Below are 18688 nucleotides of genomic sequence, written 5' to 3' on the forward strand. Positions count from 1 at the left end.
AATGAAGCTCATTTCCTAGCTTGAGTTGATCTCCAAGTGGTTTGCAAAGTGTAGTAAAATTTTGGAGTGATTTGGACAAGAAATGAAGTAAGAAAATGAAGAGCTTTTGGTCTTGTTTCTTCCTTGGGGTGGCCAGCCAGCAAGAACAAAGAGAGAGAGTGTGTTTGGCTGATGATGAAGCTTCCTTGAGAAGCTTAAGCGTGTGGCCAAAAAGTGCTCCAAAAGTCAACTAGGAATAGTGCGCGTTCGCGCGCGTTTCGTGCTCGTTTCCTCTCGGGTTTGTTTCACTTGTGCACTAAATTTCTAATGCACTTCCATCCATACTATTATTATTCACTCTTAATAGTCTAAAAATAAGGGTCTAATATCCCTCAAATAATTGCGCGCGCGAAAACGCGTACTTCCGATTTGTGCGCGATAAAGTAAAATTTCTAAGGGATTCTTATAACGATGGTATAATTATCTAGTACTTGAGTACTTAATCATAAAAATAACTGTTTTGAGACTAATGTATGAGTCTTCACTCTCCAAGTTCACTGTATCCTCAAATTGTTTATTGTCTCCAAATGCATATTCACTATTCTCACTTAACGAGCTTTCAAAAATTAAATTTTGAAACGTGTCATTTTAAAAATATAAGTAAGTCATAGTTCCATATAATCGGGTCTAAAAAGGTTGAAATAAAATATTCGAAGTAAACGGACCATTAAATATTAAAATAAACTAGTAATAGGAATTTAAAATAAGTAAATTTTCGAGTCCTCACATCCTCTCCCCCTTAAAAAAATTTTGTCCTCAAAAATTTACCTTGATTTGCGAATAGGACCTGGATACTTTCCTCGAATTGCTTCTTCGACTTCCCAGGTTGCTTCCTTTATTCCATGATTCCTCCAAAGAACTTTCACCAATGGAATCCGCTTGTTTCTCAATTCTTTCACCTTACGAACCAAAAGCTTTACTGGTTTTTCCTCGTAGGTCAGTGTCTCATCAATTTCAATACTTTTCCGTTGCAAAATATGAGAAGGGTCTGGGTGATATTTCTTAAGCATGGACGTGTGGAAAACGTTGTGAATCCGAGACAAACTTGGTGGCAATTCCAACTTATAGGCCACATTTCCTACACGTTGGATAATCTTGTACAGCCCTATGAATCTCGGTTGTAATTTCTTTCCTTTTCTAGACATTAAACTTGCTTTCAGATGTGTAATCTTAAGAACGATTTGATCTCCAACCGCAAATTCTAAATCCTTCCTTCGGTTATCTGCATAACTCTTCTGACGACCTTGTGCGGTCCGAATCCTTTGCCATACCAACTTTATCTTTTCATTAGCCTCCTCAATCCAAGGCATGGTAGTCGGATCAAACGGTTTGGGCTTGTCATCTAGCCTTGTTGATACATACATCAATAGGGGAGCATGATCAGATTGGTCCTTACCCTAATGTTGAACCGCTACAATGTTCTCCATCTAGATTGCAGCAGAATTAAGTAGGAGTCTGTCAAGCTGCTTCCAAACCCGAGCCCTGTCCTACCTATTGTTCCACCAAGTAAACTGGGATTCGAAAAAACCAGCATCCCCAACTTCCCCAACGACATGAAATGTGCTAAATCAACCCCATTAGCATGTCTAAAAGGTAATCCCCCTCGCTTTTCTTTTGCATTTAATATGACATTAAAATCCCCAACCAAGAGCCAAGGCATAGATACTAGCTTATCACATAATAATGCCGACCATAACAAAACCCTTTCCTGAGGTATGCATTTAGCATGAACGAACGAGAAGTAAACCTCCTCAGGAAATAACTGAGATCTCACATGTAACGTTAGATGCTGGTCCGACTCTCCCATTGTTTGACACTTAAAGGAAGATTGATGAAAAACCCAAATTGTACCCCAATGATTCGCAACATGACCATCCATCCCCAATTTCATACGAACAAAATTAATTTTTGTCAAATCAGCCTTAGGCTCGCAAACTACTAATAAAGGAATAGCATGCATCTTAACTGACCTATGAAGTCTTTTGAAATTAGGGGCCCGAGCAACACCCTAGATATTCCAAAACAAGAAATTAATCATCAACTAAGGTAGTGAATGAATTTCTTTGATGAAATAGTCTGCAAGCGTAAAGAATGATTAGAAGGAATTAGAACACGAGTAACTCATTTCATAGCATGTGTAGCCACCTAAAACTGTCCATATTCTACTCATCGACACCTACAATAATGACTGGTTCCAGATTCAGTGCAATGAGAGAACTCACAGCACCACCCAAGCTCATCTCTTGTAGTTTGCCTCTAGGCGATAGGTTACCTACTCAACCCTGCACCTCGTGAAGCTCTTCTTCGTTGACTTTATCACCTACACCAGAGACATACCGAAACTCCTGAATAGCTGGTAGGCCTGAATCCAGTTCTAACTCCTCAGAGGATGCCTGTGCTACAACTGCTATTGCTAGGCCGGGCTCTGCCATCCCCAAGTCAGGTTTGGCAGGCCTGAGAATTGCGACCTCAGGTGCTGTGGTAGGCACCAAGGCCACTACCTCCTTGACTTGCAGCTCCTACTTCGTATTCCAACAGTCCCAAAAGGATCTTACGCAACCTGCTCCTACATCTCTGCTTCACCTATCCGCTGCCTATCCCGCTCACCTTTAAAAGCACCATCAACCAAATCATTCCCACCCACAACATCAGACAATTTGTCTTGCCCGCATTAGATTTTGGTATGGCAATGTCAGACCTCCCCTTCGTTCCAGTACTAGCCACTTTCCCAGGTAACTGCACAGACATCAGACGAAATTCCTTCTATGGCAGCCTCATCTCCGAATGCAAACATGACAAGAATCATTCCCATGGCCTTGCCAAAAGCAATGGGAACAATACAGCGGGAACTTCTTTGGGATTAACGCCTGACAAAAATTGTCACTGCCACCCATCACAATCCAAACTCATGGCAGCAACTCCTTCAAAAGATCCACCTTGACACAAACCCTAGCAACACTAGGGCGAGACAAGGAAACTGTGGCTGAATCGAAGCACAATGGACGTCCAAAACAAGCGACAATCTGAAACAAGCATTGTTTGTTGAAAAAGTGAACTGGAAGTTTTGGTAGCGAAAACCAAACTGGAACCAGTGACGATTGGTGATCGACATGAATGCTCGGTGACCACTTGAAAACCCGCATCAGGCACCCATTGACATACCATAGATTCCTAGTCCAAAGCCTATGAAAATCTGCCTCTTGCTTGAGTCGAACCAGCATATGCCTGTTATCTAGCAAACTGACATTGAATTCATCTTTGAGATCGAGGGCATGAAAAAATTCCTAATATCATCCATCAAAGGCCTCGCCCTTGAGAACTTCCCCACTAAACCAAATTGAAAAAGACGTGATATAGATTCAATCACTCCTGACTCAAACACTACTGAAGGCTCCCCATGATGTGACGATAACCTCTAACTCACATAGCAGCTTCTTCAACAAGCCGGCAAACGACTTTCTCGCGAATGATGGAGAATCAGGTACCCCCTAGTCCATTTAAACCCTAGATGTAGAAAACGTTCTCCTCGTATAAACCTTTCAAACAACAAATAAACGACACACCAGTGGATGGATCATTATCTAATTCAAATCTCTTTTTATTAAATGTTTAAGGCATTGATTTTCTAAATATCCATTTTATTTATAAAAATAACATTGACAACCAATTATATTTCTTTTTCTTTTATTCCTCCTATATATCTTTTCCTTCTTCAAAAATTTATCCTTGTGTTTATAATATTTAACTTTTCTTTTCTTCATATATCTTCTATTAAAGTATTTGCAGTTCTTATATTTATTTTTATTTTATGACAACAATAAGGAGTGTCGCATCCTATTTGAGTAGGCATACTTATTTTATTACAATATAGTCCTAATTGATTTTTTATTTTATGATTTTTTCTATAAAGACTTGCCTTTTCACACTTCTTACTTAATTTTTCTAAGGTATAAAATATTTTTTCCCAATGTTTCTTTAGTACCTGTGTGAGAACCCGAAAATTTTCTTATTTTATATGATTTATTTTATTTCCTTGCATACATTTCCTTTACTTTGCCTTATTATTTTAATTTTCTAGATATTATTATAAGTAAGTACAGTTTTAAATCATTATTTTGGTATAAGTTAGTTCATATTAATTTTGAAGTGCATTATGGACGTGGGGCATGCTAGTGCAGTAAGTGCGATATAATTTTGGCAACTAGATAAGTTTTGTATAAAGGGATATTATTGTACAAGGTGCTAGGAGATAATTGGAGGTTAGCTAGATAAATTAATCTTGGAAGACAAAGGGATGAGAATAAACCTAGGAAAAAGCCAAGTGTTATGAAACCAATGGATGTTGGACTTTGATCTAACTTTCCTTCACTTTTACTAAATAAAAAATTGACCAAATTTCCCTCATATTTCTCCTAGCTTGGCCGGCCATCTTGAGAGGAAAAACAAGAGAGAAAACTTCATTCTTTAGCTACCAAACTTGCATGAATCTTGAGTTTTAGCCAACAACTTTGCAAACCACTCCTTACAAGTGTTAACTAAGGAGGATTAAAGGTGTTGGTGGAGTGACTTTGGAGAAGAAAGCACTAAGCTTCCATCTTTCTTGGAGGAACAAGGTAACCTTGGCTAGAATCTACCCACTACTTCAATTAATTGTCAACCAGGGGTTTAGGGTTGTGATTTTTGTAGTTTTATGGGAAAAATTAATGGAGAAAGTGGTGACAGGGGAAATTTTAGTTTTATGGTGAATTTTCTGCTCTTATTTGATGCTTGAGCATTGGCCATGGATTGATGCTTTGTTATGTGTAATATTGAGCTTTTATATGCTAGTTTTACTTGCCTACGAAAAAATTCAAGCTTTTGTGCCTAAATTTCAGCTTAGGGTTTCTAATTTGAGAGTTATTGTGGTTGGTTTGTAGAGCTAATAATTGGCTTTATATGAAGGGTATTGTGGCTCTAATTAAGTGTAGTTGATAGCTTATGTTTTGTGGTTGCAATTGTGGTTGATTGAGATGAGATTGGTAGTTGATTGTAGTATGGAAAAGTAAGGAAATTGAGGGGAAGTGCTGTCCAATTTTGGGGCTACTAGATTCCTTAGAGTTTAGGTTGATTTGGGATAGAAATGAAGGGCTTTAGGGTTGTTCATGTCTTTAGAACCAACTGTTAACTTTTTCACTCCGAAGCCACATTTTTGCTTTGCATTAATAATTCTTTTAGATAGGCACATGACTCATAATCGAGTCTCACTTTTGGATGTGGGCACCATAATTGTTTTGCCTTGGTTGTTCTTAGGACATGCCAGTGATCAGGAGCGTACTTTGGGAGAAAACTTGTGAAGTTATTTTGCTTGACTGGTGAGTATACCACTCGCATGAATTGTTGCTTAACTGGTATACTTATATATACAATTTGTGACTTCCGTTTATTTTGGACGAAACGATGGTATACTTTATCACACTCGTTTCTCTCGTCAGTTTGTTTTGGTTACTGTATACGTTTGAATCTGTTACTTGTTTATGATTTGATGTCGTTTGGAGATTTGTATCCAATGACCTTGCTGCAACCTCTGAGCTCATACCCTGTGGCTAGTTACTCGAGTCGAACCGGCAAGGGCCTGGTCGATTAGTTAACGAACCCTGGGTCTTCTGTTTTGTCGAGTGCAGTGTTATCTCCTCGACTAATTGGTATACTTGAATATTACCACCTCTATTTCTGCGTGGTGTTTGGGCCTGGCAAGGGGTATGTTTGGTGGATGGAAATTGGTGTAAAGTGGAGCCTACGGTCATGGTCGTATCTTCAAACATTGACGAAGGGTCAATGAGTTTGGATCAAGTATTGCAAAGGAAGAAATTGGCACTTGACAGCCATCTGTGTCCTTTTACTTCTGGTTTAACTGTGGTGTTCCTCTCTCTTTATTTGATGTCTTTATTTGATTGATTACAAGTGTATTTGAATGATTGATCTATTGGTATCTCATTGGGCACAAGCTCACCCTTATTGTCTTTGTTTTCCTTACAGGGGACACAATATTTGAATCGTGATTTTGGAGAAAAGAGTTGAGCTAGATATAGTTATTTTGATTAAGCTCCTTTGTAATGGCAAACCCTAATTGTACCTTGATACATTATGGATATTTTGGCTTATATTGCCAGTTGACTATTGAACATTTCAATGTATCTATATAAGTGTTTAATCATGTATGTAAAGTGTATTTGATTGGATATGTACGTTTATATGGCTTTAGTGAACTTTACTTGTATCTGTTGGGAAATCGGGCAAGTGAGGAGTTTGAACGACGAAAAAAAATTCTAGCCGGAAAATTTTCGGGGAATCCGGCTGTATATCCAGCCATATCTTGGTCGGATTTATAGGGGATGAAAAAAAATGTTGTTGCTCTCTGCCCTGAATCCGGCCAATTCTTGGCCAGAGTGTGACATGCATTTGCTCTTTTCATTTTCCGTTGCAGCATTATATCGATGTTCTTCTACTCCGTTTTGGGTGGTAATCATGTTTTCGGCTTAGTAGTCTAGGCAGAAGTTGGGTAGGAAGTTCGCTAACCCTTGGGGTTCACCCTAGGGGAAGGTAGGGCTGTTACAGCCTCTATTATAATCTTCTCTTAATTTTTTCCCCAAGGGATTGGTATTTTTGAGAAAAATAGTTCTATATATGTTTCCCTCTTTTCTGGATCTATTTTATAATAATAATTTTAGAAGATATAGATACATTTTTTTTAACTGGCAATGCCTCGTACACAAGAAGGGATAGCACCCTCGAATTTTATTAAGTGCTAGCAAGAGAAATTACAAAGGAAGGGGACTTCAACCTAACCTTCAAAGCTTACATGGAAAGTAATAACTGAACTAGTTCCACACATGTCTGAGGTATGAAATTGCCTTGAATCTAATCGTACAATCCATGGACTCGTTGAATTGCTACATAGGTGGTTACGTCTAGTACAGCTAGAGCCTAAATGTGATTTGGTAACTGCATCAAGGATTCAAAGAAGCTGAGCTCCATGCTTGGTTGACCTGCTAGTGCATCTACGATCGCGTTTGCTTCCCTGTAGATGTGATGTAGGCTCCCTCTTAGTTCTCTGGCAAACCCTTGATTTTTTGAATGACATTGTAAAACGGCCATGTAGACGTTTGCTACAAAACCACCAAAATAAAAAAAAAACTTGTGAATCAACTTTAGCCTCAATCCGAGTCAAAGCCTTACAACTACACAGCTCTGACCCATAAAGAAGAGCACGTGCTTCCATCTCTGCAACTTTCAAATCCTCAAATTCCTTGTAAAATGCCACGATGATCTTTCCCCGATGGTCTCGAAGAATCCCATCTCCTGCAGCCTTCCCGTTTCTAATGCTAGCATCAATATTAAGCTTCAGAACGCTCATGTGTGGTGCCTCCCATTTAACCGCAATGAACCGCATCTCTTTTGTTTTTTGACAATTGAAATGGAAGAAAGGCGCTATGGCTAAATCCATATCCCTCACAATTATTTCTTTTTAAAAGTTCTAGAAGCTCCCAACTGATGCAAGAAGGAAATAGTTTCCCTGATGATCCACCTAGAATCCATTGTGAGCCCATCAAACCATGCTACATTCCTGTTACGCCATAGGAACCAAACTATAATTACCGGCAGAAGCCCTCTGACATGGCGCTGATGTCCATTGGGAGATGATAGTATCCAATGCATTACTACAATATGGAGACAAGGATGTTGTCCAAACAGGAGCCCAAAAAAAGAATACCAAAATCTCCATACTTCTTGGTCCCCCGTGCTGTCAAAGAAGACGTGTCTCAATGTATCCAGTGACACGCAACAGTAACATTTGGAAGCGAAGGCAACCCCCTACTTCTATAAATTGTTGTCCAGTGGCAAAAAATTATTTAATACTCATCATGCTAGGACGGACATCTTTGTTGGTTTTCTGAATTAACTCATAAGCCGACTTGGACAAAAACTCTCTCAAGGAAGATGCATTCCAGATTAAGACATCCTTACATGATAGTTGAAAATCTATCTCATAGATCGCCTTAGCAACTTGGATTGGCACCCATTCAATCAACTTGACACATCCCAGTCCCACTCTTGAAAAATAATCTGCCACTACAAAAATGGGATACATCACCTGCTGACAAATGTTCTTTAGAGGTTCACTCAAAGCCCACTTATCTCTCCAAAAATCCACTTTCCCCTCCCCAATTCTCCAAAATATGTTCATTTCCACCTCCTCCTGAATAGAATAGACTATCTGCTAGATACTAAAGCCTCTTGCCATATTTTCCAATAGAGGGTAACAGTGGGAAAAGTATTTTTACTGCATAAAATTCACCCATAGTGTATCACCTTTGAGCGACGCACCCATAATTTCATTCCAAATGCTTTGATCATAGTAGAAAAGTCTTGAAAGCCTAACTCCTCTTCTTTTGCTGGTGAGTAGAGGTTATGTCATTGTCCCATAAAAAACTATTCAGCAACCATTCCAATGAAAGGAGGACATACAGTGAAGGATCCAAAACTTGCAAAAAGAAAATCGGGATCGAAGCCAACACATGTCGGAGAAGGACTATCCTCCCCCCTATGAGTTAGGAATCTGCTGCCATTTGTTGAAAAAAAAAGAGATAGGAATCTGCAACTCCAACTTCGTATTCTAGCACGGACCTTGTTGAGAAGCCCATCAAAAAGCCTCATTCGCAACCACTCCACAAACAATGGAGCCCCAAGGTGATGTAGTGAAGTTGTTCTCTCTGAAAGCCAAGGATAGAACTAGCCAAATGTACCTTCGCCTGCAACAGCCTCTGGGAGTAGAGGAAGGAACTTTTTGCAACATTAATCGTTTGACCCGACACTCGTTGATACAATTCCAAGAACTCCTTTATTTTCCCCAATCCATGCCAAAATAATTATGTGACAACCATAGTATTATCTGCAAATGACAACAGTGGAACCTGACTGCCAGAAACCTTATAAAACATGTGCCTCCCATTCTAAAACAAATGATGATCCCCCGCATCAGAAACTCAGCTGCCACAATGAACAGTGTCGACGATAGAGGATCCCCTGTCATTCCCCCCGGAAGGACTTGAAAAACCCTGCTTCTCCATTGATCAAGTTTGAGAACCAATTATTGGAAAGTTCTATACACCAGATCGACAAACCATTGACCAAAGCCAAATGCCCGAAGTATCAACATAAGAAATGACCAATCGAGTTTGTCATAGGCCTTCTCCATATCTAATTTAAGGACTATATTCAACTCCTTCAGCTTCTTATTAATGTTACCTTGGAGTTCTTGTGCCAGCAAAATATTATCCTTTATGTGGCGGGTCGGGACAAAGCCTGATTAAAAGGGTGAAATAATCTTAGGGAGTACCCTATTTATTGGATTAGCAAGAATTTTTGAGAGAATTGTGGAATCACATTACACAGACTGATCAAACGAAACTCCGTCCATTTCGCAACCCCTTTCTTCTTTAGAATGAGGATAACCACTGTGCTAGTAAACCCCTTCGATTGTACACCTTCTGAAAAGAAATCCTTGACCTCCAACATTAGATCTTCTTTGAGCAATTCCCAACATCTTTGATAGAACAATGTAGAGAATGTGAGAACCCGTAATTTTCTTAATTGCTAGGTTTTATTTTCTATTAATTGCACGCTTTTCCACATTTTATTTATTCGTAAAATTGTGAAAATAATTTTTGAGTAAAGATGGTTTTGAAATCATTTTTTCTAGTATAAGTTAGTTTATAAGGTTTTAAGAGTGTATACCGGATGTGGGACCCACTAGTACGGTAAGTTTGATAAAATTCGGCCAATTAGGTTACGCTGTGTATGCCGGGTTTAATTTATCAGGTGTTAAGAGATAATTAGAGGTTACCAAATGGATGAGAGTTGGAGAGACAAAAGGATAGCCTAGCATTAATGAGGGTGACAAGTGTCACCTTGTGATTTATTCTTGAATTTTGACCACTATTCATTACTTTACCAATTAATACAAAAATTGACCAAAAATTCATCTTCTTCATACATCCTTGGCTGACTCTCTCTCTCTCATTCTAGGAAGAAAGAAAACTCTCAACTTTCTTACCTCTAATCTTGCCCAATCTTTCAATTCAACCGATTAATCTTCAAATTTCTCCATAAAACATCTTAGTTTAGTGGTATTAAGGTTGGTTGTGAAGTGGTTTGGAGGACCAAGGTGCTAAATTGGGTCTTTTCTTGGGTTTGCAAGGTATGTGACCAAGGAACTTTCCCTTTGATCCTAATAATGTTCAATTGGTACTTTATGTGAGTTAAAGAGATGATATTAGGTGTTGTTTCATGATTTTTGGTAGAAATTGGTGAAGTTTTATATTTATTCATGATTTTTCTGTTTTCATATGATTAATATTGTGTGGCCATGTATGATGGTCTAGTATGGGTTAGAATGAAGCTTTGGTATGATAATTGTAATGATTAGTGGAAAATTTCTGGTTTGAAGCAAAAATTCCAGATTAGGGTTTCTATTAGGCCTGTTCTGCCCGGTACTATTTGACTAGGCTAGTGGCCGAATTAGCCTAGGTTAAAACATGAAAGTTGTAGATAATGATGTTTTATAATTGCCTGTAAATTTTCAGCCCAATCTGAATTTGGTAGCTTGTGAAAAGTCGGAAATACCCAGACTGGCCTAGGTAGGAGTTCAGCGAACAGGGTTGTCATTTCACCAAATCTGACCGTGACTTTTCACCCTGATCCTTACCGAATTAGATTTTGGCCAAAACATGAAAGTTGTAACCAATGGTATAAACTAGTTTTCTGAAAAATTTCAGCTCTATCCGAGGACTGTAGCATATGAAATGACCGAAATACCCTTGACTGTCCATGAACCCTGTTTCGCGCCCAGATTTCTATTTTCATGGAGTTTTCCATTTTTGACCATGAAAATGCATGATTTGGCCTTGTAGGTCTGCATAATAAATGTATTTATATGTCTTAGCTTTTCGACGCCCCTGGAATCACCTCGTTTCGACTTCGGTAGCCCGAGTTATTGTCATTTATGTATAAGGCGGTTAACCAGCCCGAATGTGAGATTCTGGTTCTATGAATAGCAATTTTGACTTAGATACACTACAAACTGGACTGAGTGTTCTTCATCAAAGTCTTAGCTCTTTGTCTTAGTTTCGAAACGGTATAAATTACACCCCAATCCGATAAGCGTAGCTTCAGTTGTGTCTGTTCCGCTAAGAGACATCAAACCTGCTATTTAGCTTTTGTCTTTAAAAACTTGATTTCTAGTTGCATTCCTAGACTTACTTTGTGTTTGGATGAACTTGAGCCTAGTTGAAGGGCTATTGTATTGAGATTTCTTATGTGTTGAATTGGACTGACTTGAGGAAAGACAATGAAGCCATGATGGCTGGAAAAGTAAGCAAATTTAGGGGAAATGCCGTCCAATTTTCTAGGCCGTTTGGTCCCTTTAAGTTTGAGTTGATCTTAGTAAAAATGAAGGGTTTTGAGGGTTGTTGGTAACCCTAGGACCAACTGTTATCTTTTTGCTCAAAAGTCATAGTTTATTCTTTTGTACTAGTACTTAACCTGGAAAGACGTACGACATGTAGTCGAGCCTCACTAGTACATTCCGTTCACTCGATTTTGGATATGAAACCTTCAATTGTTTTACTTTGATGATTTTAGGGTTTCTTGGTGATTAAAGCCAATTTGAAGTGAAAACTTTTGAAGTATCCGTACTTGAACTGGTGAGTATACCACTCCCCTCACTTGTTGTTTAACTCGGTGTCTGTACATGCAATCTGTGATATGAACGACTGAACTATCTATTTATTTTGTTTGAGACGAGGGTGTACTTTATCATACTTGTTCTCTTGTCTGTTCATAAGCCAAATTTTGGTGCGATTCTGAATCTGTTATCTGTTATCTGTATTTGTATCTGACGTCATTTGGAAGCTTGTATCCAACGACCTTTCTGTGACCTCTGAGCTCAACACCTGTGGCTAGTTACTCGAGTCGGGCCGGCAAGGGCCTGGTCGATTAGATAACGAACCACAGTAGTCTGTTTTGGGATCTTTGGGTATTGAGACCCTTGATTCCGGTATACTCGAGTATTACCACTTCTGTTTCTGTTTGGAGTTCGGGCCCGGTAGGGGTAAGTTTGGTGGACGGATTTTGGTGTAAAGTGGTGCTCTACTGGACGGGACTGGTTACTTCATTTGGAAGTTGATGGAGTGTCAACTATTCTTTCGATCAAGCTTCGGTGATGCAAGTGGCAATTTGGCTCCTGAGAGCCACCCGTATCCTTTCTATCTATGGTGTTTGTTCATTCTTTATTTGATTTGCATATGTGACCAATTGAATATGAAGTTCCACGATTTTTACTTGCTATTATTTTGGTACCTCATTAAGCGCAAGCTCACCCCTTTCTGTTACCTTTGTTTTCCTTACAGGGTTCCATGTTTTGAAACCAAGATTTTTGGAAGAAAAGAGTTGAGCTAGTTGTAGGACTTCTCTTGCTTATGCTCCTCTGTAACTGAAACCCTAATTGTATTTTGTGTAGCATATATACTTTGGCTTGTATTTTTGTTCATTTGTTCAAGACTCCGATGTAAATATATGTAGTTTCCGATTGTGCGTTTTCCTTGGATTCTTTCGCGCGTACCATGGTAGGTTTGTGTGTATCGACTCCATATTCCTGGCGAGAGCTGGGTAGGCAGTCCGCCGAACCCTTTGGCTCGCCTTAGGGTGCGGTGGGGCTGTCACAGAGAAAGCATCTGGTATAGTAGCACTGTCCTTATCAATATCAAACACTGTCTCTTTAACTTCTTCTTCCAATGGGTGCAGCTCTATCGCCTCTCTATGTTGTTGCCAAATGGCAAGGATAGGAAAGGGGATGCTGTCAATTGGCTCTACTTCACCATTGTATCCAAACAAAGAGCCAAAATAAGCTATAGCCGAACTGTGATGCCCCACATCTCCCTAAGGCGGACCAAAGGGTATCCGCGGACGCCTGCCCAACTCTCGCCAGGACTCAAGCAATTCCATTCAATTTAGAACCGAACTAAACACTTCGATGAGAGCAACATGAATACAATAATGCGGAAGCGTTCAAGCTTAACAAGTCACTTAATGTATAACCAGTACATCGGGAAATCATAAAACGACTTAAATTCAAAGTACACGTCAGGCCCAAACTTTTCAAGTTTACAATTTCCAAAAGTATAACCCAAACCAGAGCCTAGTCAAAATATATAACAGGAGTCTTAACAAAAGTACAACGGATGGTTTCTCCATGTTTCTCCAAGATTCGGTCCTGTTAAGGAAAACAAAACTATAGGGTGAGCTAAACGCTCGTGAGGCCAAGAACACACATGCAAGCACTTTGTCAAATAACAATCCCAAAAATTTAATAAATAAACCAAGTTATTTCAATAATCGACCATTCAAGCAGGAAAAGTAATCAGAAACAATTCAAGGATATAGTAGCTCTCAGGAGCTAAGTTCCACTCGCTCTGCCGATGTCATTCGTATACCTTCCCGCGTTGACCCTCCTGTCAACCGGGTCGGTATTTCCATTTCCGTAGATCACCACTTACTTCCCTCCGTCCACCGTACACCCCAAGGGCCCACGAGTCTATTATAAGGCGATACTCTACGAGTATGCCAAGCAAGACCTCTCATTAGGTCGAGCTTATATATATCTCATGGCTCGCCCAAGTCCCCGACCAAGCCCATTGCCGGCTCGAGTCCAAGGTCGGCCTATGAGTTTGGGCGTCCCCCATTCATTAGAAAGTCGAGGAGGTTCACTCCAACGACACATGCATTCATGACATAACATTTCATTTCATTCATTCATTCATTCATTTGAAATTAGAACGAGTGCGATAAAGTACGCACCCGCCCTTATTCTTAAAACTTCCAACAATTATCACAAATAAGCAAGTATCAAACTTCACACACTTGACACTCACCGAGCAATTCAATAAGAATTATTTTCTGGGAGTTCAAGTGTCCACTGTGAGATCCTCTTGAAGGTCTCCTTGTGCGCCTGGCAATTAACAGTGGATAATCACACAATTAACCCACTTATCAAGAAGATTGTACACTAGTACAATCTAAGGATTATTTCGCGAAAAGGAACCTCAATTACACGTAAATCGAGGTTCAACTTGCCTTTATTTTATGTACAATATTATTTGAGTTTTTATCATGAAAATCGTGAGCAAAACGTTTAAAAATATTAAAAGAATAAAGAGTTCTTGAAAAACTCTATTTCTTTGAGATTGGGAAAATTTTCAGTTTTATGATGAATCTTTGAAAAATCGTAACTTGCTCGGTATAAGTCGAGAATTGGAAAACTTTATACCGTTGGAAACCTCTTAGAAAGTACTATAAGTTCCTAGAAGACACTTTTCTATGAATCGAAGTGAAAAGTGTTCAAAAATGAGCTTGAAGGTGCAGGATTGGTTTACATGGCAGAATTAAGTTGGATTTCGGCCAACTTTGGAAATTCGGCACGATTCACACGTTGCAAACCGGCCTCTGAAATTTGCAGCTCAATTAGTGTTACAAGTGAGGTTTATAACAAAACAAGCGGATCAAGGATCGGAGTTTCGAGTACCGAGATACGGTAGCCCGAAGTTTGGGAAATTCAAGACTGGAGAAGAATTTCCAGATTTGAATCTCCAACATGAGGAATTTAATTGGGTATCGAAACGAACTTGGATTGGTACCAAAATTGGCAGTATTTTACTCCCATATGAAAGGTACCGCTCTATCAAATTTCAGGGAAAAATACCTTCGGTAAGATAGTTAATTAGTCAACCAAAGTTCAGGAAAATTATAAGGCAATCTGCCTTGAGACTTTCATTACCCATTTCAAAACGTTTAATCAAGCAAACTATCCAATCATGGTTCATTTGTGAAATAAAGGCCTAAGAAACATCTATAATGCCTTTGGTAAGTGTTTAGTATCAAGAACATCAATTAACAAGTTCACTCCAAGATCTTGTTCCAAACCAGTCCAACATTAGGGTTTTTCCAAAACAGAGCAGTCCACTTGTTTCAGTCACAACTCAGTCAATATAACTTGAAATCGAGCATGGCTTATGCCGTTGGAAAGTACATTCATAGGACTAAAATATCACAAAAGAAATCATTTCCAAATTCGGCACCCATCTGGTTCAAAATCGGGCATCAAGTTGCTGCCTGAACACTTCATTCCAGATGAACAGAGCAACAGGACAGCGAACTTAAAACATCTGGTTCGGCTTGCTCACAACGAATCAGAACGTGCACTATATACCAAATTAAAGCCAGGAATGTCTAGTTTCAAACGCCGCCAATGGCACATGATTTTGACATCCGAGGACAGAGTTATATCCAAAATACTACCACTGGTCAGAGTCATACGCGAACAGTTTTCCAGATTGTTAGTTTCTCAAAAAAATTCATTTGCTCAATCAAACCTCAATATTTTCCAATGAAATTTTTCACACATCTAATACATCCTATAAACATCCAATTCAAGCCATTAGACCATTAAAAATTGGCCTCAAAATGGCCGAACATGGCAGGGGCAAAATCAGAAATTTTTGCCTCTTACACCCAATGAAGTTTCTACTAATTACCCACCACTAATGCATCATTTTAACCTCTAAACCAACAATATAACCACCATCAATCATCAAATTAGCAACAACAACCCAAGTGTGGGAATTCCAAGAGCCCACTATCACATTTTTGCACCATACACAAGCTAATCAAAAGCATGCATAAACTTAACAAGGTAAGATAGCTTCCAAACTTCAAGTTTCCAAGAGTGGATCATCACTTACTTTGGGTTGATGTTCAGCAGAATTTTCGGCCCTCTATTACCCCAGAAAAACCGTGATTTCCAGCCCTTGTTTGCAGCTCAAAATGCTCCTCAAGTATCAAGCTAAGTGTGGTGCAAGTTTGGTTGAATTTGGAGATGATTTGGGGTGGTTTTGAGTGAAATTTGTGAGCAGAAATTTTGAAGCAAATGAGTTAGAGAGAGAAGAGAGCTGATCGGCAATGAGGAGAGAGAAGATGGAGAGAAATCTGATTTCCTTTAGCTTCCAAGAGAAGGTGAAATAAGTGGTGAAAATTCACCCAAAAGTCAACTCTCATTAGGGGCCGTTTGGTGCGATTACGGCTTGATTTTCTCGCGCGTTTGGTTCACTAGTGCACTAAACCTCCAATGCATTAATATTCATGTAAGTATTATTCACTCTTAATTGTCCCGAAATAAGGGTCTAAAGTCCCTCAAATAAAGTCGCGCGTGTGAAAACGCGCACCGTCAAGTTTAACGTTATAACGCGAAACTTCCGAGAAATTCTTATAACGATTGCACTACTAACTATCACTTGAGTATTTATTCATAAGATTACCTATTTTAGAACCATAGTACAAGTCTCCAATATTCCAAGCTTATTGTGCTACTACGCGGATAAAATCTCCAAGTACTATTCACTATTTTTACTAAACGCGCTCTAGGAAATTAATTTTCGAAACGAATCACTTTAAAAATATAACGAAGTTATATTACCATGTATTTAAGTCTAATAAGACTAGAAAATATTCCTTGGAATAAAAATCCAATTAAATAATTTATTAAGCCATAAATTAGGCATAAAATAATAGTTTTTGCGAGTCCTCACACGAACTATGGATGTCAGAAAGTGATTCAATCCAATTCCCGTCTTCCCTTTTAATCCGGCTGATGTGATTCACATTGGGACGTTGACGTACCACCAAATGAAAGTATGCTATATTTGCACCCCCTTGTTGAATCCATTTGATGGATGCTTTTTCGTTGTCAAAACTCTTGCTGAATTGCCAAGAGCCGAGTATGCTCTGCTTTAGCTGCATTCATACTAATATGCAAGTCAAATATAACAACTGCGATGCATGGTATAAGTATATTCGTGATAATATTTTCCAGGGTCAACATTATTGTGCTTATGAGGGATGTAATGAAGAAGATTGTTATATGTTAATAGATATGTATCAGAGTGAGATTGATAGTTTTTCTAAATACTTACATGCTTGATCTTATGCTATTGTTAATCGTCAGGTAAAGATTGATTTGCTTAATCACTGTCTTTTTACTATTAAGTCTGAAAAGGTTATGAAAGAAGAGTTTGAGAAGAGTAAGAATAGTCGTGTTATTATTGAAATAATTTGAAGGTTAAAAGAGTTTGAAAAGGCATTGTTTCTGTATTTATTATAATGTCTACTTCCAGTGATCTTGTGTTTAAAAGATCTAGTGGTTCTAAATTAGATTATTTATATGAAGTTTCAGTAGAACCTGATGTAGTTTCCCTTGATAATTTTCCTATAATGAATTCTTATTCAGGATATAAAAAACCAAAAACATTTCCATTACGCACTCTTAAGTCTTTGATTCAGCATCACCCAAAAGGAGCAAAGGAGTATATTCAAGCTTCTGAGCTTGATCAACATCACATTCCTGATCAATGGAAAGAACAAGGCTATACTCATGTTCATTTCGATCATAAGGTTCTCTCTTTCATTTCATGGAAGAAAAGGACTACCTGTTGTGGCTCGTATTGCTTTGTTAGATACTCGATTTCTTCAATACCAGCATGCTTGTATTACAACTGTTGAAACCACCCTTAATGCAGGAACTGTTTTTGTTACTCTTTATGATAATTTCAATATGTCTCTAATGGATCCACACTTACTAGAAGCATTAAAAGTTCAAATCCAGATTACAGGTGTCGACCAAGTTGCAGATTCCATTGCTGCAACTTTTATTATCAGATGGTGTATCGTCTTCAAAATCATGCACTTGATTTAACTCTTCCAGGAGGCCAAGATGCTTTGTTAATAAAAGTTGATGAAATGAATACAGCATCTTGCACACAAGTGCCTAGACCAATTTCAAGATCTGATTTAATCGAACTTCTTCCAGAAGAATGGGTTACAGATTATGAAAGGCTACATCTTGCTGCCAATGAACCAAATGAGTCTAATGATTCAAAAATTGGTCCCTCTGTAAATGGAAGAACTTCCATTAGTTTTGATCATTCTCATTTGATCCCTAAGAAGATTGATACATATCCTTCGATGAGTATGATGCAGGTACCCATGCAATTGCCAACATAATATAAGAAATCATGGGCTATCCATACAGATGAACACCCACTTGATACTGATTCTATCCTTCGACATAATGATATCATTGAATATTTTAATAAAGAAGGACAGCCAGTATACAATTTCTAGGATCCCATCTCTGGCCACATCTATTTTGATGTTTGTGAAGAATGTCAACTGGCAGAACTTCTTGGATGTGAAGTGTAAGGACCCGAATTTTTCTTACTTTTAGTTCTATATTATTGACTTATTTAATTATTTATTCAACTATTTTCTCCAAATAATTATTTCAAACATTTTAAATCTATTTACATGGAACAAGGTCTCACTTATATTTTTAAAACATCCCGTTAGCAAATTTAATTTTTCTGCCACTCGTTTAGCGAGAAATAGCGAATACATATTTTTCGAGATAATATTCAATCTGAGAGTGCAATAATCTTGGAGAATTAAGAATGATCAATAGTAGACTAAGAAAAGTTAATTAAGGGATTAGAGGTGAGTGAGTTCA

The 18688-nt window shown here is 38.5% G+C and overlaps 1 protein-coding gene across 1 annotated transcript; it reads right to left on the reverse strand.

Annotated features, from left to right (window-relative positions):
- Positions 1 to 803: 803 nt before the first annotated feature.
- On the reverse strand, positions 804 to 1349 carry LOC140007257 (uncharacterized). Its single transcript, XM_072049963.1, has one exon. It carries the CDS (start codon positions 1347 to 1349, stop codon positions 804 to 806), a length of 546 nt encoding a protein of 181 aa, XP_071906064.1.
- Between the last annotated feature and the right edge of the window lie 17339 nt (positions 1350 to 18688).

The sequence above is a fragment of the Coffea arabica genome, chromosome 5c (genome assembly GCF_036785885.1).
Source record: "Coffea arabica cultivar ET-39 chromosome 5c, Coffea Arabica ET-39 HiFi, whole genome shotgun sequence".
NCBI lineage: Eukaryota > Viridiplantae > Streptophyta > Magnoliopsida > Gentianales > Rubiaceae > Coffea > Coffea arabica.

Coding starts and splice junctions, on each gene's coding strand:
- LOC140007257 (XM_072049963.1), bottom strand. CDS start 1,349: ATGCCTTGGATTGAGGAGGCTAATGAAAAGATAAAGTTGGTATGGCAA.